At 55.4% G+C, this 18,189-nt stretch overlaps 3 protein-coding genes across 8 annotated transcripts in view; 2 read left to right on the top strand and 1 right to left on the bottom strand.

Annotated features, from left to right (window-relative positions):
• The window catches only part of UBE2L3 (ubiquitin conjugating enzyme E2 L3), a 55,520-nt gene extending 52,282 nt beyond the window's left edge, over nucleotides 1-3,238 (top strand). The window contains exon 4 of the mRNA XM_054469077.2: nucleotides 1,256-3,238. Coding sequence (XP_054325052.1) covers nucleotides 1,256-1,410 — 155 coding nt within the window. The 3' untranslated portion in view covers nucleotides 1,411-3,238. The remainder of the gene's footprint in view (nucleotides 1-1,255) is intronic.
• A 4,593-nt stretch (nucleotides 3,239-7,831) lies between these two features.
• YDJC (YdjC chitooligosaccharide deacetylase homolog) lies at nucleotides 7,832-9,936 on the bottom strand. Of its 2 annotated transcripts, XM_054469074.2 has the most exons (5): nucleotides 9,593-9,931; nucleotides 9,344-9,503; nucleotides 9,050-9,149; nucleotides 8,752-8,929; nucleotides 7,832-8,530 (listed from the first exon to the last, which is right to left on the bottom strand). In XM_054469074.2, the coding sequence occupies exons 1-5, from the start codon at nucleotides 9,754-9,756 to the stop codon at nucleotides 8,161-8,163; spliced, it is 972 nt and encodes a 323-aa protein (XP_054325049.1). In that variant the 5' UTR covers nucleotides 9,757-9,931; the 3' UTR covers nucleotides 7,832-8,160. The 2 variants fall into 2 exon arrangements, with proteins under 2 accessions (XP_054325049.1, XP_054325050.1); XM_054469075.2 differs by lacking the exon at nucleotides 8,752-8,929 and having other exon boundaries at nucleotides 9,593-9,936.
• Nucleotides 9,937-10,592: 656 nt separating this feature from the next.
• CCDC116 (coiled-coil domain containing 116) lies at nucleotides 10,593-17,114 on the top strand. Of its 5 annotated transcripts, none has more exons than XM_054469073.2 (5): nucleotides 10,593-12,579; nucleotides 12,872-13,005; nucleotides 13,780-14,328; nucleotides 14,443-15,042; nucleotides 16,217-17,114. In XM_054469073.2, the coding sequence occupies exons 2-5, from the start codon at nucleotides 12,934-12,936 to the stop codon at nucleotides 16,925-16,927; spliced, it is 1,932 nt and encodes a 643-aa protein (XP_054325048.2). In that variant the 5' UTR covers nucleotides 10,593-12,579; nucleotides 12,872-12,933; the 3' UTR covers nucleotides 16,928-17,114. The 5 variants fall into 5 exon arrangements, with proteins under 5 accessions (XP_054325048.2, XP_054325046.2, XP_054325047.2 ...); XM_054469071.2 differs by having other exon boundaries at nucleotides 13,774-14,328; XM_054469072.2 differs by having other exon boundaries at nucleotides 12,850-13,005; nucleotides 13,774-14,328.
• Nucleotides 17,115-18,189: the final 1,075 nt, after the last annotated feature.

The raw sequence follows: 18,189 nt of genomic DNA, 5'->3' as shown, positions 1-18,189 counted from the left end.
TGTACTCTAGCCTGGGTTAAAAAAAAAAATTAGCTGGACGTGATGGCATGTGCTTGTAGTCTCAGCTACTCAGGAAGCTGAGGCAGGAGGATCACTTACACCCAGGAGTTTGAGGGTACCATGCAGTAAAGTATGATTGAGCCACTGCACTCCAGCCTGAGTGACAGCAAGACTCTGTCTAAAGAAAATAAAAAGGAATTTGTGGCATCAGCAGTTCGGAGAAGAGGGAAGGAACATTCTGAGGGTGCTGGTCCTGACAGGGTCAGGGGGCAACTGTGGCAAAGTATGTGAGGAGGTGTGGGTAGCAGCTGCTTCTGATTCCCCACTATCCTTCCACCCTGGGGCACATCTGGGCTACGGCACCTAGGGGGAGTACTGTGGCACCCATCAGAGCCATCAGCGTGACATCTGCCTGTGGTCTTGACAATGTGATGCGATGGCGGTTGTCAGCTTCCCATTGGCTGACCCCAGTGACCCTTTCTAGAGGGTTCAGAAACTCCTAAGGGTCTTCCAGAGTTGGGTCATTGCGCATTGACAAGCGCAGCGCCGTCACATACCCTTCTCTCTAATGCCCCCTCAGTCACCTTAACCGAAACTTCCCTGAGCCGAGCATGGTGCTGGGTGCTGGGTGCTGGGCTGATGCAGGGAAGTTCTACCTGGTCCTGCCCTGAAGAAAGTGACCCTGTGTGCATGTGTGAGAGTGAGCAGTTCAATACTAGGCCTCCTATCTCCAGAGCACACAAGAGGACTGGATTAGCCAGGCATGGTGGTGCACGACTGTAGTCCTGGCTACTCGGGGGACTGAGGCTGGAGGATTGCTTGAAGTCAACCCAGGAGGTTGAGGCTGTAGTGAGCCAAGATGGTGCCACTGCACTGCAGCCTAGGTGACAGAGTGAGACCCTGTCCCTCCTCCCCAACCCCCCGCCAAGAAAAAAGGGCTGGGAGTGACTGAGGGCTAAGACCTCCCCAGGTGTCAGGTCAGGAAGGCTTCCTGGAGGCGGAAGCACATCACTGTGAACAATTATCCACCGTAGTGTTAGCTATTTGTTGTCCATCAATGTCTCCTAATCACAGAGGAAAGATGAGTTTTCTGGCAGTCAGAATTTTGGATAAATAGGAGGCAGCTTTGGCTTAAAAGCACATTAGCTGTAAACCAGTGGTAAAGCCAGAGTTTTGTTCTCAGGATTAGCTGCCTCTTGCCTGTGCCATTTCTGAGACTGTGTTAACCCCCCATGCCTTGTCCTTCTCTTGGCAGTAATCCAGTCCCTCATAGCACTGGTGAATGACCCCCAGCCCGAGCACCCACTTCGGGCTGACCTAGCTGAAGAATACTCTAAGGACCGTAAAAAATTCTGTAAGAATGCTGAAGAGTTTACAAAGAAATATGGGGAAAAGCGACCTGTGGACTAAAATCTGCCACGATTGGTTCCAGCAAGTGTGAGCAGAGACCCCGTGCAGTGCATTCAGACACCCCGCAAAGCAGGACTCTGTGGAAATTGACACGTGCCACCGCCTGGCGTTCGCTTGTGGCAGTTACTAACTTTCTACAGTTTTCTTAATCAAAAGTGGTCTAGGTAACCTGTAAAGAAAGGATTAAAAATTTAAGATGTTCTAGTTCTGCTCTCTTTGTTTTAAAAATCACTGCTTCAATCTACTTCAAAAGAATGGTGTTTCTTTTCTTGTCCAATTTTATCCAAAATCTTCAAGTTACATTTAACCCATAAGGTTTTAAAAAAAGGAAAAAAAAAAGGTTGTGGTTCCCTTTCTTCCCTACCCTTGCCACTCCCACTTTCTGGCACCAAGTTTATTTTTCACTTACTTACTTCCCCAGACCCCGGGCTCGCCTCCACAAAGGAGAAGAGACTGCCCTGGCGGTCCTGGTGGCTTTTCTTAGCACGTGTGGGACTGTTGCCCAGTGTGGGAGTTGGTTTAAATTATCCTGACTCCAGTTTATAACATCCTTTTAAAAAATTTAAAAACAAACAGCCACACCCCTCCTCCAGTCCTTCTCCTCAGTTCTTATGTGAAACTCCAGCTGATGTTACCACAGTAACATCAGTTAATTGGGCAAGCCCTGATGTCAGTGTGTGTAACTGACCTCTGGCCTGGCCTGCACAGAGAAACCCTATAATCACAGGTCTATGGTGGCCCCGAAATGGGGGGCCTGCTAGTCAGGAGGATGCTGTGCACACTGTGTGTGATGAATCTCGCCAGAAAGGCTCCTGAGGTCCCAGGTTGGCACTTCTCCCTGCAGCCATTGTAGAAGATCTGCTGGTCCTTGCAGACAAAGCTACAGCCAGAATGTCCGTTTGAAATTCCCAGCTCATCTGTCACCGAGCTTCATCCGAATGTGCCACGGAGCTTGCTCTCCACTTCCTCCGTGCAGCGGCCCTGCCACAGCTCTCCCTCGGCACACTTTGACCCTTTGTAGGATTGGAATTAGCAGGACTCGGCTATTTAAAGCACCAGTCTGGGGTCGCCTGGGCCCCTGCTGACCCCTTCCTCCAGAGCAGCCAGCCCAGCCCGGGAACAAGACGGACTTCCTCTCCCTTTGGACTCACAGCCTTTGCAGAGTCAAGCTCCACTTGAAGCTCACTCAGTAATATCCTTTCAATGTGTTTTATATTGTTTTGACTGCCTTTTTTTGTAGAAATAAAAATTGACCTTAGAATTTATCATCAGATAAACTTGTAAAGATTTGAATATTAATGTCTTTTCAAGGCAAATGGGATTGTCCCCGCACTAGTAGAGAATCCATGTCGCTCTGACACCCCAAGGAAGCCGACGATCTAAATGCTGTGTGTCACCAACCCTGCTTCTGCCACTGGCGGCTTCCCTTCTTGGCTCTTGGAGGGGGACTAGATCCTGTGGAGAAGATGACTTAAACTTTGCTTTTTGTTTTAATTTTAATTCTATAACTTGAGATCTTTCCGGGGCCTACAGGCGTGTAAGACAGCTTGGTCTGGTCTGTGCAGAAGTGAGGAGTGATGGGCAGGTTCGGCAGCCTAACATTGTTCAGGCGCGTGGCCCCTGCGGCGTGTACATGAACTCAGCTTCTTTTGTCCTAGGTACGCCAAGGGCAGGTTTCTAGAGACTCTCTTGTGCCCGGGATGGCAAGGGCACCAGGCTGGTGTTTCCACATCTGTCTTCATTAGCAGAAAAGTGATGATGGATTTTATTTCATTCACACTCCAGTTTGTAATAAAATGCCAAATTCTGTCAGAAGCTATCCAAACAAGCCACCATTTGTTCTTGTTGCTTCTCTGGATCCAGAAATGTTGCCATTCTTGGAAACTGTCCCATTGCTTCGTATTTCTGCCAACGTAGCTCTGCCTGCCTGTCACCCCCTCACTGCACTCTGCTCACCATGGGAGGATACCTGTGTGCTGGCAGCCCCTCAGGGACTCTCAGCCCTGGCACTGGCACCACAGGGTTGGCCCCGTCAGCAGAGGCCTGGCTTTCGAGCCAGTGGGTGTCTCTCCTTCGGGCCTGGGCGGCTTGCTCCTGCCAGCCGTGCCTTCAGGGTAGGCTCTGAGCAAGCTGGCGAACAGCCCTGGCTGCTCCAAAACCAAAAAGCTGGGTCCTCTGGAGGAGGGGCGAGCTGTGGAGCAGCCACCCCCCGCTGCCCCAAGCTCACTCAGGAATTCACACCCGCCTGGTTTCTTGAAGTGTGCCGGGTCCTTCCCTCTGCTCCCTACTCCCCACCACGGCAGAGAATAGGCTTTCTAAGATGCTGCGATCCCGTTCTGCTGCCCTTAATAAAAATGCTCTCAGACACTGGTTAGTCGTGTGGGTTTCTTCCTTCCTGGGAGCAGGCAGTGCCAGGGGCCTATGCTCTTGGAGATGGGAGGGCTGGCTGGGGCCCAGGTCTGGGGCTTCTGATCTCTCTCCCCATTCCCAGCCTCTCCAAAAGAGGTACATAGAGGTGTTCCTGCCTCCCTAGAGGGAAGGAGATGAGGTATAATCAACAAGAAAGCCGGAGACTCCAGACAGTTGGGGCCTGCGGAGGGCGCTCTTGGGCATCTCGTTGAGGGGACAGGGACTAAAGTGTGGGTGCATCACTTACATGCGTGGGTCATCCTGGAGCCTCCTGGGAGTGTTATAGTCCATGTTTAGAAGAGGCAAACCTGGGGTCCCAAGAGGTCACAGAATTGATAAGGGTGTGCCTGAGGGTGGAGCTGGGCCATGTCCATGAATGGTGCCAGCCAGAAACACTCTTGAGTCCCCAGTACAGCCCGCTGCCAGGGTGCTGCGGCAGTGGTGCTGACTCAGCAAGGGCTCAGCCAGGCCCAGGACTTTTTTGGCCAGGCCTTCCCTGCCTGGAATTTGACACCAGCTGAGACTAGGCCTGCACTGTTCAGCTAGATCTGCAGGTCTTGGGGAAGGAAGCTTCCTGGGGTGTCATTTTACTAGCCTTTAACATACCTAGCACTTTACCCTCTGAGTCTCAGGAGAGCCCTGTGGCATCCTTATCCCTGCTTTTAAAGACAACCAAGACCCCTGGCCTGTTTTTGTTCACATTCTGACTGCAGAGCCTGTTGCATTCCACCACTTGGCACATTTCCTCCCACAGGGTCCCTCTGAGCCCAGAAACAGCCAGTTACCACCTTCCCCAAAGCCAGAGACCTTTAAGCCCCTCTGTCAACTTCCTCTTCCCTACAGCCATCAGCCACCATTTTTGGCCGTGTTCACTATTAATTGTTCAGCATGAAATAAGCATCCATTTCATCACTCCTGTAGCCGCTGCAGCCTGACTTCCGTCACCTGCTGCCCCTTGCTGCTTCTCCTTTCATTTGGTGCCATCTAACCCAGCCCTGAAAGAAGCCAGAGCTGCTCTCAGCATTTCCCACCCTGTCCTGCCTGGCTCTTCCTTCTCTCTCTGCTTCCCAGGTATGGCATGGGGGAAGGGCACCAACCCAGAACAGAGGGGAGCTGAGGGTACCATTGCTCCCAGTGCAGTGCAGTGCCTAGCCCGGTCCATGCCTGGTAAGTGGCCATTTCCCAGATTATTGGAATGTGTTCTTGTTCACAGAGGGCTCCTAGGGAACCCTGGAGGCCTCAGAGGATCAGAGTGGAAAGGACCACCGTGCAGAGGCCATAACTGAGGCCTTGGGAAGGAAGTCACTTCCAGAGAGCATTCCCCACCCGGTGCTGGCCAGGTTCGGAAACCTCCCTGTGGCTCCACATGTTGCCGCGGGTTTCTCCTACATCTTCCTCTGTGTGTCACTGGATGACACTGGATGACTGTCCCTGTATGTACCAGACTGGGAGCTCCTTGCAGACCAGGCCATTTCAGCTCCAGCCCTGGCCTAGCACAGAGTGGACCCTCCAGACACGAATGCTGAGTGGGTGGATAACAGCGAACCACTTGGCTAAGACACTGTTGGTGCCCCCACAACCCCTGTGGGCCACCAGTCACCACCCTAGCAGGTCCTTATCACTTTCACCTCCTTGTGAGGTGGGCCTCATTATAATCAGGTGGGCCTGATTATCCTACCAGTCTATGCCCCCTCACTTCAGTTTTTTTTTTTTTTTTTTTGAGTCGGGCTCACTCTGTCACCCAGGCTAGAGTGCAGTGGCACGATCACTGCTCCCTGCAGCCTCTACCTCCCAGGCTCAGTCGATCCTCCTATCTCTGCCTCCTGAGTAGATGGAACTATAGGCTCGTGTCACTACACCTGGCTAATTTTTGTATTTTTTATAGAGACAGGGTTTTGGCATGTTACACAGTCTGGTCTCAATCTGCTAGCCTCAAGCCTTCCTCCCGACTCAGCCTCCCAAAGTGCTGGGATTACAGGCGTGAGCCACTATGCCCAGCCATTATTTTTTCTTTTTTAAATAACAGAAATGAGGTCTTAGTGTGTTGTCTAGGCTGGTCTCGAACTCCAGAGCTCAAGCGATCCTCCCACTTCAGCCTCCCAAAGTGCTGGGATGATAGGCGTGAGCCACTGTGCCTGGCTTCACTTCACTCAAATGCTCATGGTCAGCCGGGTGCTGTGGCTGACGCCTGTAATTCCAACACTTTAGGAAAGGCCAAGGCAACCAGATCTCTTGAGCCCAGCAGTTTGAGACCAGCATGGGCAACATGCCAAAACCCCATCTCTACAAAAAATACAAAAATGAACCAGGCATGCCTGTGTTCCCAGCTCCTCAGGAGGCCAAGGTGGGATGATCACCTGAGCCTGGGGAGGTGGAGAACTGCAGAGACGTGATTGTGCCACTGTACTCCAGCCTGGGTGACAGGATGAGATCCTGTCTTTAAAAAGAAAAAAAAAAGTCTCATGGTCCCCAGGGCTGCTGTCGACTCTGCTCATCCCTCCTTCCCTCCCTGGGTGACAGTAGCCACTCATCTAGCATCTGTGCAGACCCCCAGGTCTCTCCTGCCCACCCACACCTTTCCTGAGCCTAAAGCTGCACAACCAGCTGCCTCCTCCTCTCAGAACACTTCCATAACAGAAGCCCCTCAAGGGAGCTGTGTCTGTACCCCCGGCTAACTTCAGGCCACCCCTCTCCCAGCCTTAGCCAGCAGCCTGCAGGAGTGTGGCCAGATCTCAGCAGGCTGAGGCGAGGAGGTGGAGGCTAGGCAGCAGGAGGAGCAACTGTACAGTGAATCCAGCTCCCAAGCATGGGTGCAAGAAAGCAGGAAAAGTGCTGCAGATGGAAGAGTCCAAGTCTAGTGAAGGTCAAGATGGAAGACGAGTGTGGAGCCAGAAAAAGGGACTGAAGCCACAGTCAAGGGGATGGGGCATGGGTGAGTAGAAGCAGGAAGGAGGAGCGACATCCCACACTCACCCTTCAGAAAGCCACATGTCTCTCTAAGCTGCCTAGGCTGGGTGAGAGCTCTCTTGGCCCCTGATTCCATGTTTGGCCCAGGCTAGGGCCCAGTGCACGTTAAATAAATGAATGAGTAGTTTCAAAGCCCTGCTCTGCCACTCCTGCCTCTACCCCTGTAAAATGGGGACATCGGTGCCTGCCTCATAGATGCTATTTCATGAAATGAGACAAGGACCACATGGTATTCCATCTGCCTTTCCAGCCTGCGGAGTGGTGCAGAAGGACTCTGTGCTCCAGAGGACTCCCACTGCCTTCCCCATCTGCTCCTGCACCTCAGGAGCTTTCACCTAAGCCACATGGGGCCCCAGTCCACAGGGCATCCCTACATTGCCAGAAGTTAGGAACCATGGTATCCCATTTCCTGGGAAGACTGCTCCTCCTAGAAAAATTTAAATGTATTCTCACAGGGTTGCAGGATCTCCTCACGCCTATCCCCTAGAATGGCTTACATCTAAACAGATGACTTCTTTTTTTTTAAGACAGAATTTCGCTCTTGTTACCCAGGCTGGAGTGCAGGGGCGCGATCTCGGCTCATCACAACCTCCACCTCCCGGGTTCAAGCGATTCTCCTGCCTCAGCCTCTCCAGTAGCTGGGATTACAGACATGCACCACCAATGCCCAGCTAATTTTGTATTTTTAGTAGAGATGGGGTTTCTCCATGTTGGTCAGACTGGTCTCACACTCCCGACCTCAGGTGATCCGCCCGCCTCGGCCTCCCAAAGTGCTGGGATTACAGGTGTGAGCCACCACACTCAGCCTACAGGTGACTTCTTAAATCAATACTGAGATTATAGTATTATGCCTCTTCAAAAGCAGCCTGGTGAGGACAATCTCCCACTCCTACCCTAAAAAGGAATAAAGAAAACCGCAGCATGAACAAAACCAGAACGGAGAATGGGTCATTTCCTGGAGTGGTTTGAGCCAAGAGGGAGCTGCTCTTTGTCCGTGCTTGTTTCTGTGAGGGTCTCCTGGGCACAGCTGATAAAACCACCCAAGTTTGAAAGACACACGTTATTTTATTAATATAGCCATCTCTCCCCACTGCCCCAGTGGTGAAGATGTTTGCACTGCAACATGGAGGGGCACCAAATGCTCTGCGGGCCCTAGCCCGCTGCCACAGGCTGGGCCTGCCTACAGCCAAGAAGGCTGCTCAAACTCTAGATGCCATTTGGAGCCATGAGGACCTGGGCCCAGAGGTGGCAGTGTCCTACCCAGGGAAGTCAACAGATCGTGCTCCAGGGCCCGGCTGTGGGCTGGGCCGGGACTAAATCCTGGCTCCCCTTTCTTGGTACTAAGGGGATTAGTGCTTGGTTGTCTGTAGGGGGTCAGAGTAGGGAGGGTTCCAGGAAGGCTTCCAGAGTGGCCTCACAGGGGACCTCCTCCCCTGGCCTCTTGGAGTCTAGGTCGTCGAGGGCGCAAAGCTGCACGCCATCCTGGGCAAGCTGGGCCCGCAGCGTGGGCGCGGTGAGGACGCGCAGCTCATGCAGCCGCTCCCAAGAGCAAGAGAAAGCGTCGGGGCCTTCACCGCAGCCGCCGGTGGGAGGCACACTGGGGTAGCCGGGGTGCGCCATCAGCTCGGCTGTCAGGGTGTGGCCCGCTAGGGTACCTTCCAGGACCCGCGCCAGGGCCCCGGACACGCGGTGAGCGGACATGTGCCGGCCGCAAGTGCTCAGGCCCACGAAGGCGTCTGTCCACCTGCGGGGGGCGGGACATCAGCGGTGGGACCAGGCCGGGCCATGGCCAAGGCTAGGTAGGCTAGGGAAGGGACGGCGGGGTGGGAGGGGGTAACTGGGGTGGCGGCAGCGGTCGACGCCAAACTCGCTATCGGGTTGAGAAACGGACACAGCTAGCCAGGTGAACAGCCAGTGCGGAGGGACTGAGGCAGCTATGGTAGGAGACGGGGCAGGGAGCCTCACCGCAGGCCGTGGCGGGAGAAGGGGCCCACGGCGGCCCGGGCGTCGCGCTCCACGGCGCAGGCGAAGGCGCGCGCGGGGGCCTCCAGCCAAGTGCAGCCACCCACACCGCGCTCCAGCGGCAGTCGCGTAAAGCGCACCCCATAGGCCTGCAGCGCCTCGGCGAACACCTGGCACACGCCTGCGGGCGGAGCGGGTCAGGGAGGAGCACGTCCCTTCACCTGGGGGCATCGAACTTCCCCTACTCCCCCAGCCCCGCCTGGGAGTAACGCCCTCCAAACTGGGATCACTAACCACGCACCTGGGAGCACGTGCACGTGCTGGTGCCCGTCCACGTGCGTGGGGGCCCTGCCCAGCAGCTCCCGGAAGCAGCTTAGTTGGGCCTCGAGCTCCTCCCGCACCTAGAGGGCGAGCGAGAGACACCTTGAGCGACCGAGAGTAGCTGCCGAAGATACCCTCCTCGTGCTTCCGTGTGGCGGCTCCAGTGTTTGAATGAGGAAGTCATCCACCGCCAGCTCCTAACGCCCTCACAGTACCCTCCGGGCGGAGCTCTGGGGGTCCTCGCGAGCATCCTCCTGTAGCTGCGGCTCCGCACCTGAGGCAAATCCACGTCTCCGGCCGCCACTGCCTCCCGGAATCCCATCTTGCCAAGGAAGAAGCCTTCCGGGCCGAGCAGCGACGAGGCGCCACGGCGGGCCGGACCCACGGGGCGGCCCTCGGACAGGTTGGCGTGGAGGCCCGTGGGGATGCTGTGCCTGAGGGCGGAGCGCGAGCTGGAGCACTAGCGGCCGCGGAGCCGCGCGCCCCAAGCCGATCGCCGCCCTGCTAGGGGCCTTCCCCTCACCTGCGGGCCAACTCCGCCGCGCTCTCCGTGGCCGCACCGTTGACCAGCAGGGACACGCTGGTCACGGCCCCGGCCAGAAAGGCCTCCACGATACCCTCATCGCGTCGCGGGCAGTAACCAAAGTCGTCCGCGGTGACCACCAGGCGCATGCGAGGGCGGGACATGGCCGCCTGGGTCCACCGCTCGCGCTCCCGGGGGAGTGGGCCGGACAGCACAGGCCCCGCCCCCGGACGCTGCACAGGCCCCGCCCCGACGCACACTCCCAGGTGCGGCTGCACTTCGCCTTTGTTCTCGCCACCTAGCGATCCGGCGTGCCCCTGCAAGGACCCGGCAACGGCTCCCGCGCTAACCAGACCCGTGATGGATTCGTTGCAACGCGGAACTTTCCTTGACTGCAAAAGTGATATTTAATATGTAAAATACCAAAAGGAAGCTGGGCGCAGTGGCTCACGCCTGTAATCCCAACACTTTGGGAGGCCGAGGCGGGTGGATCACGAGGTCAGGAGTTCAGGACCAGCCTGGCCAACATGGGGAAACCCCGTCTCTACTAAAAATACAAAAATTAGCCGGGAGTGGTGGCACGCGCCTGTAATCCCAGCTACTCGGGAGGCTGAGGCAGGAGCATGGCTTGAACCCGGGAGGCGAAGGTTGTGGTGAGCCGAGATCGCACCACTGCACTCTAGCCTGGGCGATAGAGCGAGACTGCGTCTCAAAAAACAAACAACCAAACAAAAAAAAGACTCTCCTGCCCTTCCCAGAGATTGCCATTGTAAACTTTCTGGGTTGTATCCTTCCAGTGTTTTCTCTAAGCAAATAAACACACCCAACTCGCTTTCTTCCCAACCCAACTTTTTTGTGTGTTGTTTTGAGAACATAAAGATGATTACATCAATGTTATCACATTCTAGTAGTTTCTTAGATAGCAGTGCGAACGAAAATTTTCATATTATTAGCTATTTTTATTCTTTTTCAAATTGCCTATTGATCTTTTGCAGATTTTTCTAAAAGCAGGCATTTTCTTGATTTGTTGATTTTTTTTTTCTTGCGCTCTAGACACTAAGAAAATGAAAGAAAGCATATACACTAAGGCTTCATTTGAGAAAACATTATCTCCTGTTTCCATCTTGAGCTCTCTGCCAGGCTACAGCTTTTACATTCATAACTTCACTGTTTTCTCTTTGGTCCAGAAAAGCTTTCCTTACCCATGACTGTATAAATAGTCATTGGTTGGCAGCCACAGTTTCCACTGCAATGTGGCAGTCTTGATTTTTCCCATGGAAAGTGTGGTGTTTGTGTTCCGGCTATGAAATTGGTAATGTCATTCCTGTTTCACAGATGAGGAAACTGGGGTTCAGAGAGCGAAAGTGTGGTCCTGCCAGGAGTAGTGGAGCTAAGACTGAACCTCACAGCTCGGGGCCAGCACCCAGGCCTGCTACGTCCTCTCTGTCCCTGACCTAGTGGGTAGCCAGAGCTGAGAGGACAGAGCAGAACTTGAGAGGAACAATATTTCGTGAGGCATGTGAGGATTGAAAGCCTCATAGAGTCCTTCAACCATGCTCTTGGCATAAGGACTGTTGTGTTTATAGTGACCGGTGAATTGTCAGACCTCAACCAACCACCATTCTCCACTGGAAGCTGATCTTGGAAAGGTCAGAGGTCCCGAGGGTCTGCAGATGGGAAGGAGGAGACTGACATTTATTGAGCACCTACTTGGTGCCAGACACTGAAAGTATTAGAGATTAAGGGTGACTTGCCTCAGTTCTGGCCCCAAAGAAGCACCATCTGATAGAAAAATAAGTAGCAACATGGTATGGTAGAGTCTGGAATGGGGTTTACTGTGAATTGCGTAGGACGCGGCAGAATTCACAGTAAAAGCTTTTTGGAAGAAGTGACACCATGGAGGGGTATTACTGAGCAAAGGGGAAAAGGAGGGAGGGAGAGGAGGTAAGAATATACAAGGCTCCGCCGGGCGAGGTGGCTCAGGCCTGTAATCCCAGCACTTTGGGAGGCCAAGGGCAGGCGGATCACAAGGTCAGGAAATCGAGACCATCCTGGCTAACACGGTGAAACCTTGTCTCTACTAAAACTACAAAAAAATTAGCCGGGCGTGGTGGCGGGCGCCTGTAATCCCAGCTACTCGGGAGGCTGAGGCAGGAGAATGGCGTGAACACGGGAGGCGGAGCTTGCAGTGAGCCGAGATCGCGCCACTGCACTCCAGCCTGGGCGACTGAGGGAGACTCCGTCTCCAAATAAATAAATTAATTAATTAAAGAATACACAAGGCTCCACTGGGGTACTGGGTGTGTTGTAGGGAGATTTTATTGAATCCTATACTCCCATATTCGAAGAACGCTCAAGCCCATTTACAGTGTGGGACTAATGCTAAGAGAGGTTGAGTCACATTGGCAGGAAAGAGCAGAGCCAGGAACTGAAGCCAGGTCTGTGACTTAGAGCCAGCACTCTTTCCACTGCAGAGGGGAGAGGTCTCAAGGCAGAACCTGGGGCTGTGCACACCGCGGGAGGGGCGGAGGCCCCTGGAAACGAACAGGAGCAGGAGGCCCAGGGCTGCGCAGCGACAAAGGAGGACACGAGGAAGGTGCTTGTGCCACCGGTGGAAGACGTGGCTTTGGCTTTTAGGCTCCCCTCGGGGCAGGAGCAGATCAAAGAGCCTAGCCCCAGCTTCGGTGGTGGGTGGGGGGTCCTCCCGGCAGCGGGGAGCGTGGGCACCAGCATCCTCAGCCTGCGGCTCCCAGGCGAGGCGAGTGTGGGAGGGCAGAGCCCAGAGGATTGGAGGTGGGGCCAATGTGGGCCCCGCCCCCAACCATTGTGTCGGAGAGGGAAGTGGACGAGCTCCTCGGTAAGAACCAATGAGGATGTGGTATGCAAATAAGCAAGTGGAGGCCGCCAGCCGACTTCCTCGCACTGTGCAGCCGCTCCAGTGAGGGCGCAGACTGTACTGGCCTGTGCGGAGCAAGGCGGTGTTTCTGGTGAGTCTGTTGATTCTGGGCTGGGGCGAAAGCCAGGTTGCCCAGGGTTTGGGAGGAGGGAGGGTCGAGCACACGCAGATCCAAAGATGATCGGAGACAGGATTGTCCTCAGCGATTCCACCCCGATGACTCTGGAAACTGCCTGCCTGCAGACGCATGGGGGCCGTGGAGCAGAGGAAGGGCTGGATGCATGAAGGAGGCGGGGTGCGGGGAGCGAGGGACCCGCAGACTCCAGGGCCACAGATGCATGGACCTATTGGAGACCCTCAGGTTGTCTCCCCACCCCACGCAGAGAGGAATGTGCAGCTGAAGAGAGAGGTGGGCAGCAGGCCCGGTCACCTGCCAGGTGACCACATGGCCAGGTGCCGCCACCACTCGGGTTACCTGGCCGACGACGAGGCCAGCCACTCCATGTGCAGTGCACGGGTAAGTGTGCCCAGCAGGGCCCCGACCCTTGAGGCCACAACATGTTCCCCACCAACCCTGGCACCCAAGACCACAGCCCCCATTTCTCATTGTCTATGGACTTCTCTGGGCCTCTTAGTGAAGTCTTTATTGCCTTGACTTCTCCTATGACACCCACTGCTTGCCCCTGTCACACTCAATTTCATTCCTTGTTTCCTCCTGACTTCCAGCGACCCAGAAGTTGCTTGGGTGGACTGGGACCCTACAGTGGGAGCATGGAGTTGACTAGGTGCCTATGGCTCAAGTTGGAGAAACAGGCCCGGGTAGCACAGGGCTCAAGACCTCAGGTGTTGTCTGCACTCAAGACCTCAGATGTTGTTTGCAGTCCTGCCATGGAGACAGGGATGGCCTGCTGCATGGACAGATGAGGAGGTGGAGGGAGACTCCGAGAGGTTCATGATTGCTCATCCTGCCACGTGTCAGGGCAGAAGCAGGCTTGCAGACTCCTTAGCCAGGACTTGTGTGTGTGAAATGTAGGTGTTAGGAAAGCTTCCGGGCGACCCTGAATAGACCTCCACTTTGCAGATGAGGACATTGGACCTCAAGAGGGGCCATCTTGCACACTGTCATCAGGCTGTAGGTGGCAGAGCCAGGGTCCAAACCCAGGGCTTCCAGACTCCAAAATGCAGCTCCTTCCACTACTCACTCCCACCCAGGTCCTAGTGTCACCCCAGGGAACCCTTCACCTGTAGGGCACCCCTGCCCCCTGTGACATACCTGTCTGCTCAGGTGCAGCTGCCCAAGAAGCCACTGGTCCCAGAAATGGGGCCAGCCTGCAAGCCGGGCCGTGTGCCACACCTACCATCCACATGTGGCAGCTCAGCGCTCCAGGGCCAACGCCGAAACAAGAGGCACCCTCAGCCCTTTGGCCACTTTCTGGATTTCCTAACTGAGAGCCAGGTCCTGGACAGCCTGGAGACAGTGGTGGAGAAGGCGACTGAGCGCATGGCTGCCATGAAGACGGAGGCTGGGGTGCCGCTTGTGGAGGTGCAGGACCCAGTGGAGGTGCCAAGTGGTGGACGGCGGGCACATGCCCGGCCCAGCCTCAGCACCGTACACCGGCACCGTGTACAGCCGACCCTCTGCACTGGACACCCCAACAACTACCCATCCAGCTCCAGCTCCATGTCCAACTGCCATAGCAGCCTCATGGCCGGCTATCTGGGCTCCCACAGCCGGGACAGTGACCTAGGTGCCCAAGGCTTAGGCTCATTGCCACCTGTGAGGGACAAACTCCTGCTGGAGAAGAACCTCAAGCGGCTGCTACAGCTGGAGAGGAAAGGGGTGAGAGCCGGGGCCATGGCTGGGTGGGGTGGACTCCCACGGAGAGCCCAGGGCCAGGGTCAGCCCTGGCTTGGCTGCTCCTGAACACTTCACAGAGTCACCCTCTTTCTGCAGAAAGGCCTCAGTCAGTCCTGCTCCCAGAGGGACTCCTTGCTGTGGGATTCGCTGGGTAGCCAGACCAGCTTTCAGTGGACCCAGGAGCAGCCCTTGTCCTGGTTCTCAGGGCTGCTGGGCTCAAGCTCTGGCGTGCCTGAAGCATCAGAGCCCAGGCCTGGAGAACAGGAGCCAATTTTCCGCAAGCGAGAGTTCAATAAGGAGATCAAGTCATTACTGAGCCAGCTGGAGTCCCTCGACCTGCCTGGCTACTGTCCGCTCCGTGAGCCCCATCGCACGCTGAACTTTCTGGCTGACCACCGCCTCTTCCCCGCCCTGCAAAGCGTGGTCAGCCAGGCTGTGGATAAGCTCCGTGGCGCCCGCTGCCGCAACGGCCGTCCTCTGTTCCCCACCAGCTTGGAGCCCACCTCAGAGCTGCAGGTTGATGGCAATCTGCCGCCTCTGGGCTCTGAGCCGGCTACACCCACCAATGGCGGGCAGCCCCAAGCTTCCCCCCGCCCCACAGTCTCCAGCCCCAAGATGCTTCAGAGAAAACGCAAGGACAGAGGAGGCTCCCCCTCCATGTCTAGTGCCCAGGTGGCCACCAGATTCAAACTCAAGGTGACACCCACGGAGAAGCCCAATGTCCCCAGCCCCTCACTCCACTCCAGAGAGGAGGCACCTGACTCAGATCCCAAATTACAAAACACACCTGTTTCCCTGAGCTCCAGCCAGAAGGCCCAGCCCTGGCAGGGCCTGTACCTCACCCTGCCCGTGCCCGGGATTGTGGTGGAGGTGGACTGCAGCCAGGGCCACCTCAGGGGCCCTGTCACACCTCCACTTGCCTCCCCCTCCCCGTCCCCCCGCTCTTCCTGCTACCTTCTCTGTGAGCTCTCCCCAGTTGCCTCTTCATCTCCCGCCTCACTGTGTCCAGAGGTGACCTCCTCGAAAGTAGGACCGGGCATGAGTTTGCAGGAGAAGGGCTCCTTGACCCACCACTCCTAGCAGCCACTGTCACTGACAGGTGCTCAAGGTCAAGGTCTCTTGCTCTGCACTGTGGAAACCTTCTGGGCAGGGGTCATGCTGATGGCGGCCCATGAATCCTGGCCTAGCTACTACCAGGTGTTGTCACAGATAAATAAAGGCTATTTTTTATGCTGGGTATTTTTTCTAATGTTTGTATGTGAATCTAGAGACGCTCCTACATGGGGGTGGAAGGTCCCGTCCCTTGTGGACAGCAGCCCTAGCCTGGCTGGGGCCTTGCCTCCTAGGTCTAGCTCCCTTGAATCCAGCTGCCTCGAGCAGGACTCTCCAGTCTCTGGACTTTGCCGAGGGGAAGTTGCCCAGGGAGAATGTCTACAAGACGTAGGTGGCCTCACACTGGTGGGTCTCCAGCATGGTCCCTCGACCCTTTCCTCAGCCATCAAGGCCCCTGCAGGTGTCTCTCTGGGCACAGGCCTGGGCAGGAGGCTGCCCAAACCCAGTTGTCAAGGCTCAGATTAGCCTTACCCTGTGACAGGTCCCTGCCCCTGCCCCAGGCCTAACAAGTTGTAGGAGGTGTGATGGTGAGGTGAGCATGAGAGTAGGCAGTTGAGTGCGACAGCATAGCAGATGTGGTAAGGCTGTACCCTTCGTGTGGCAAGTGTGTTTGTCACACTAAGTGTACCCATTCATGTTTGTGATGGGCAGGGCTGGCAGGGCTCTGAGGAGGGCACAGTGGCTGGAAGGGGTGTCACAGAGGGATGGGGCTGGCAGGTGTGACATGTGTCCCTTTCCCTCCCCGGCTGCTATGCAGAGCCCCCGCAGCAGCAGCAGGTTCATGAAGAAGAAGCCGCTGCCCTCCATCTCGTCGAAGTCCAGCATGTCTCACTTCTCCAACCGCCTTTATGAGGAGCTCGCCGACTTCCTGACCCAGCAGGCAGCCTCCTTGGTCATCCGCAAGTACGAGTTCGAAAAGGACCTCAGTAAGCAGCTGGGCTTCTTCTCCTTCCCCGTCACCCACGTGCTCAGGGACCTTTCCCTGGGCTTAAAGAAGGTGAAAGGCTCCCGCATCCACCTGTCCTCGGAGACCCACCGGAGCTGCCTGCTGCGTAAACTGGAGGAGGCCAAAATGGCCCGGCAGGCCTCCCGGCTCAGCACCTCCCACCGCAGCACAGAGATACCCTCTGTGCAGCAGGAACCGGCCACCCACACTGCCCAGGACCAGGCCACAGAGCCCTGCCGCTCCCTCTACACCAACTTGCCAGCCAGCCTGCAGCTCAGCCCTTTGGAGCCCAAGCTCTCAGTGTCTGCCCGCACCAGCATGGGTTCCAGTCCCCCCAAGTCCAAGGACATGGACAATGAGGGCCGTGATAAAGCCGAGGTTGAAGATGAAGATGAGGATGAGTTCAAGGATGAGGACCAGGATGAGGACAAGGATGAGGATGGAGTCCAGAGCCTCCCAGAGCCTGGAGAGGAGGCCTCGGTCAGCCACTCTGTGGATGTGGGCCACGGTGACCCACCATGAAGTCCCCACTAGCCACTCGATTCCCTGCTCTGTCAGAGTTGCTACCCATCACACCAGCCCCTGCCATGAGCAGGAGTCACCACAGGCTGAATGCCCACAAGGAACTGTGCTGAGACTCTCAAGGGAGCCAGTGAAAGAAATAGAAATAAAGCCTGTGTTGCTGGGACACAGGTTTGCTGTCCTGAGATTTTAGCCGCCATTTTATTTATTTACTTATTTGTTTATTTGTATTTAAGATGAAGTCTTGGCTGGGCTCATGCCTGTAATCCCAACACTTTGAGAGGCTGGTGTGGGCAGATCACTTGAGGCCAAGAGTTGGAGACCAGCCTGGCCAATATGGTGAAACCCTGTCTCTACTAAATACAAAAATTAGCCAGGTGTGGTGGCAGGTGCCTGTAATCCCAGCTACTTGGGAGGTTGAAGCAGGAGAATTGCTTTAACCCGGGGAAGCAGAGGTTGCAGTGAGCCAAGATTGCATCACTGCACTCTAGCCTGGGTGACAGAGTGAGACTGTGTCTAAAAAAAAAAAAAGAAAAAAAAAAAAGTCTTGCTCTGTCTCCCAGGCTGAAGTGCAGTGGCGTGATCTCAGCTCGCTGCAACCTCCACTTCCTGGCTTCAGACAATTCTGCCTCCTCAGCCTCCTGAGTTGCTGGGACTACAGGCACCCACCACCATGCCCAGTTAATTTTTGTATTTTTAGTAGAGATGGGGTTTCACCATGTTAGCCAGGGTGGTCTTGAATTCCTGACCTCAAGTGATCCGCCAACCTCTGTATCCCAAAGTGCAGGGATTACAGGCATGAACCACCATGCCTGGCCACTAATTTTTTTTGTATTTTTAGTAGAGATGGCGTTTCACTATGTTGGACAGGCTGGTCTCGAACTCCTGACCTCAGTTGATCTGCCCGCTTCAGCCTCCCATAGTGCTGGGATTACACACATGAACTACCACACCCGGCTTTTATTTTTATTTTTATTTTTTGAGATGGAGTCTCACTCTGTTGCCCAGGCTGGAGTGCCTTGGGGCAATCCCGGCTCACCACAACCTCTACCTCCCGGGTTCAAGGGGTTCTCCTGCCTCAGCCTCTTGAGTAGCTGGGACTACAGGCGTGCGCCACCTGCCGGGCTAAATTTTTTTTTTTTTTTTTTTTGGAGACGGAGTCTTGCCCTGTCACCCAGGCTGGAGTGCAGTGGCGTGATCTCTGCTCACTGCAAGCTCCGCCTCCTGGGTTCATGCCATTCTCCTGCCTCAGCCTCCTGAGT

This window comes from Pongo pygmaeus, chromosome 23 (assembly GCF_028885625.2).
Source record: "Pongo pygmaeus isolate AG05252 chromosome 23, NHGRI_mPonPyg2-v2.0_pri, whole genome shotgun sequence".
NCBI classification, from domain to species: Eukaryota; Metazoa; Chordata; class Mammalia; order Primates; family Hominidae; genus Pongo; species Pongo pygmaeus.
The sequence above is the reverse complement of the archived record's forward strand: the minus strand, read 5'-3'. Positions and strand labels throughout refer to the sequence as shown.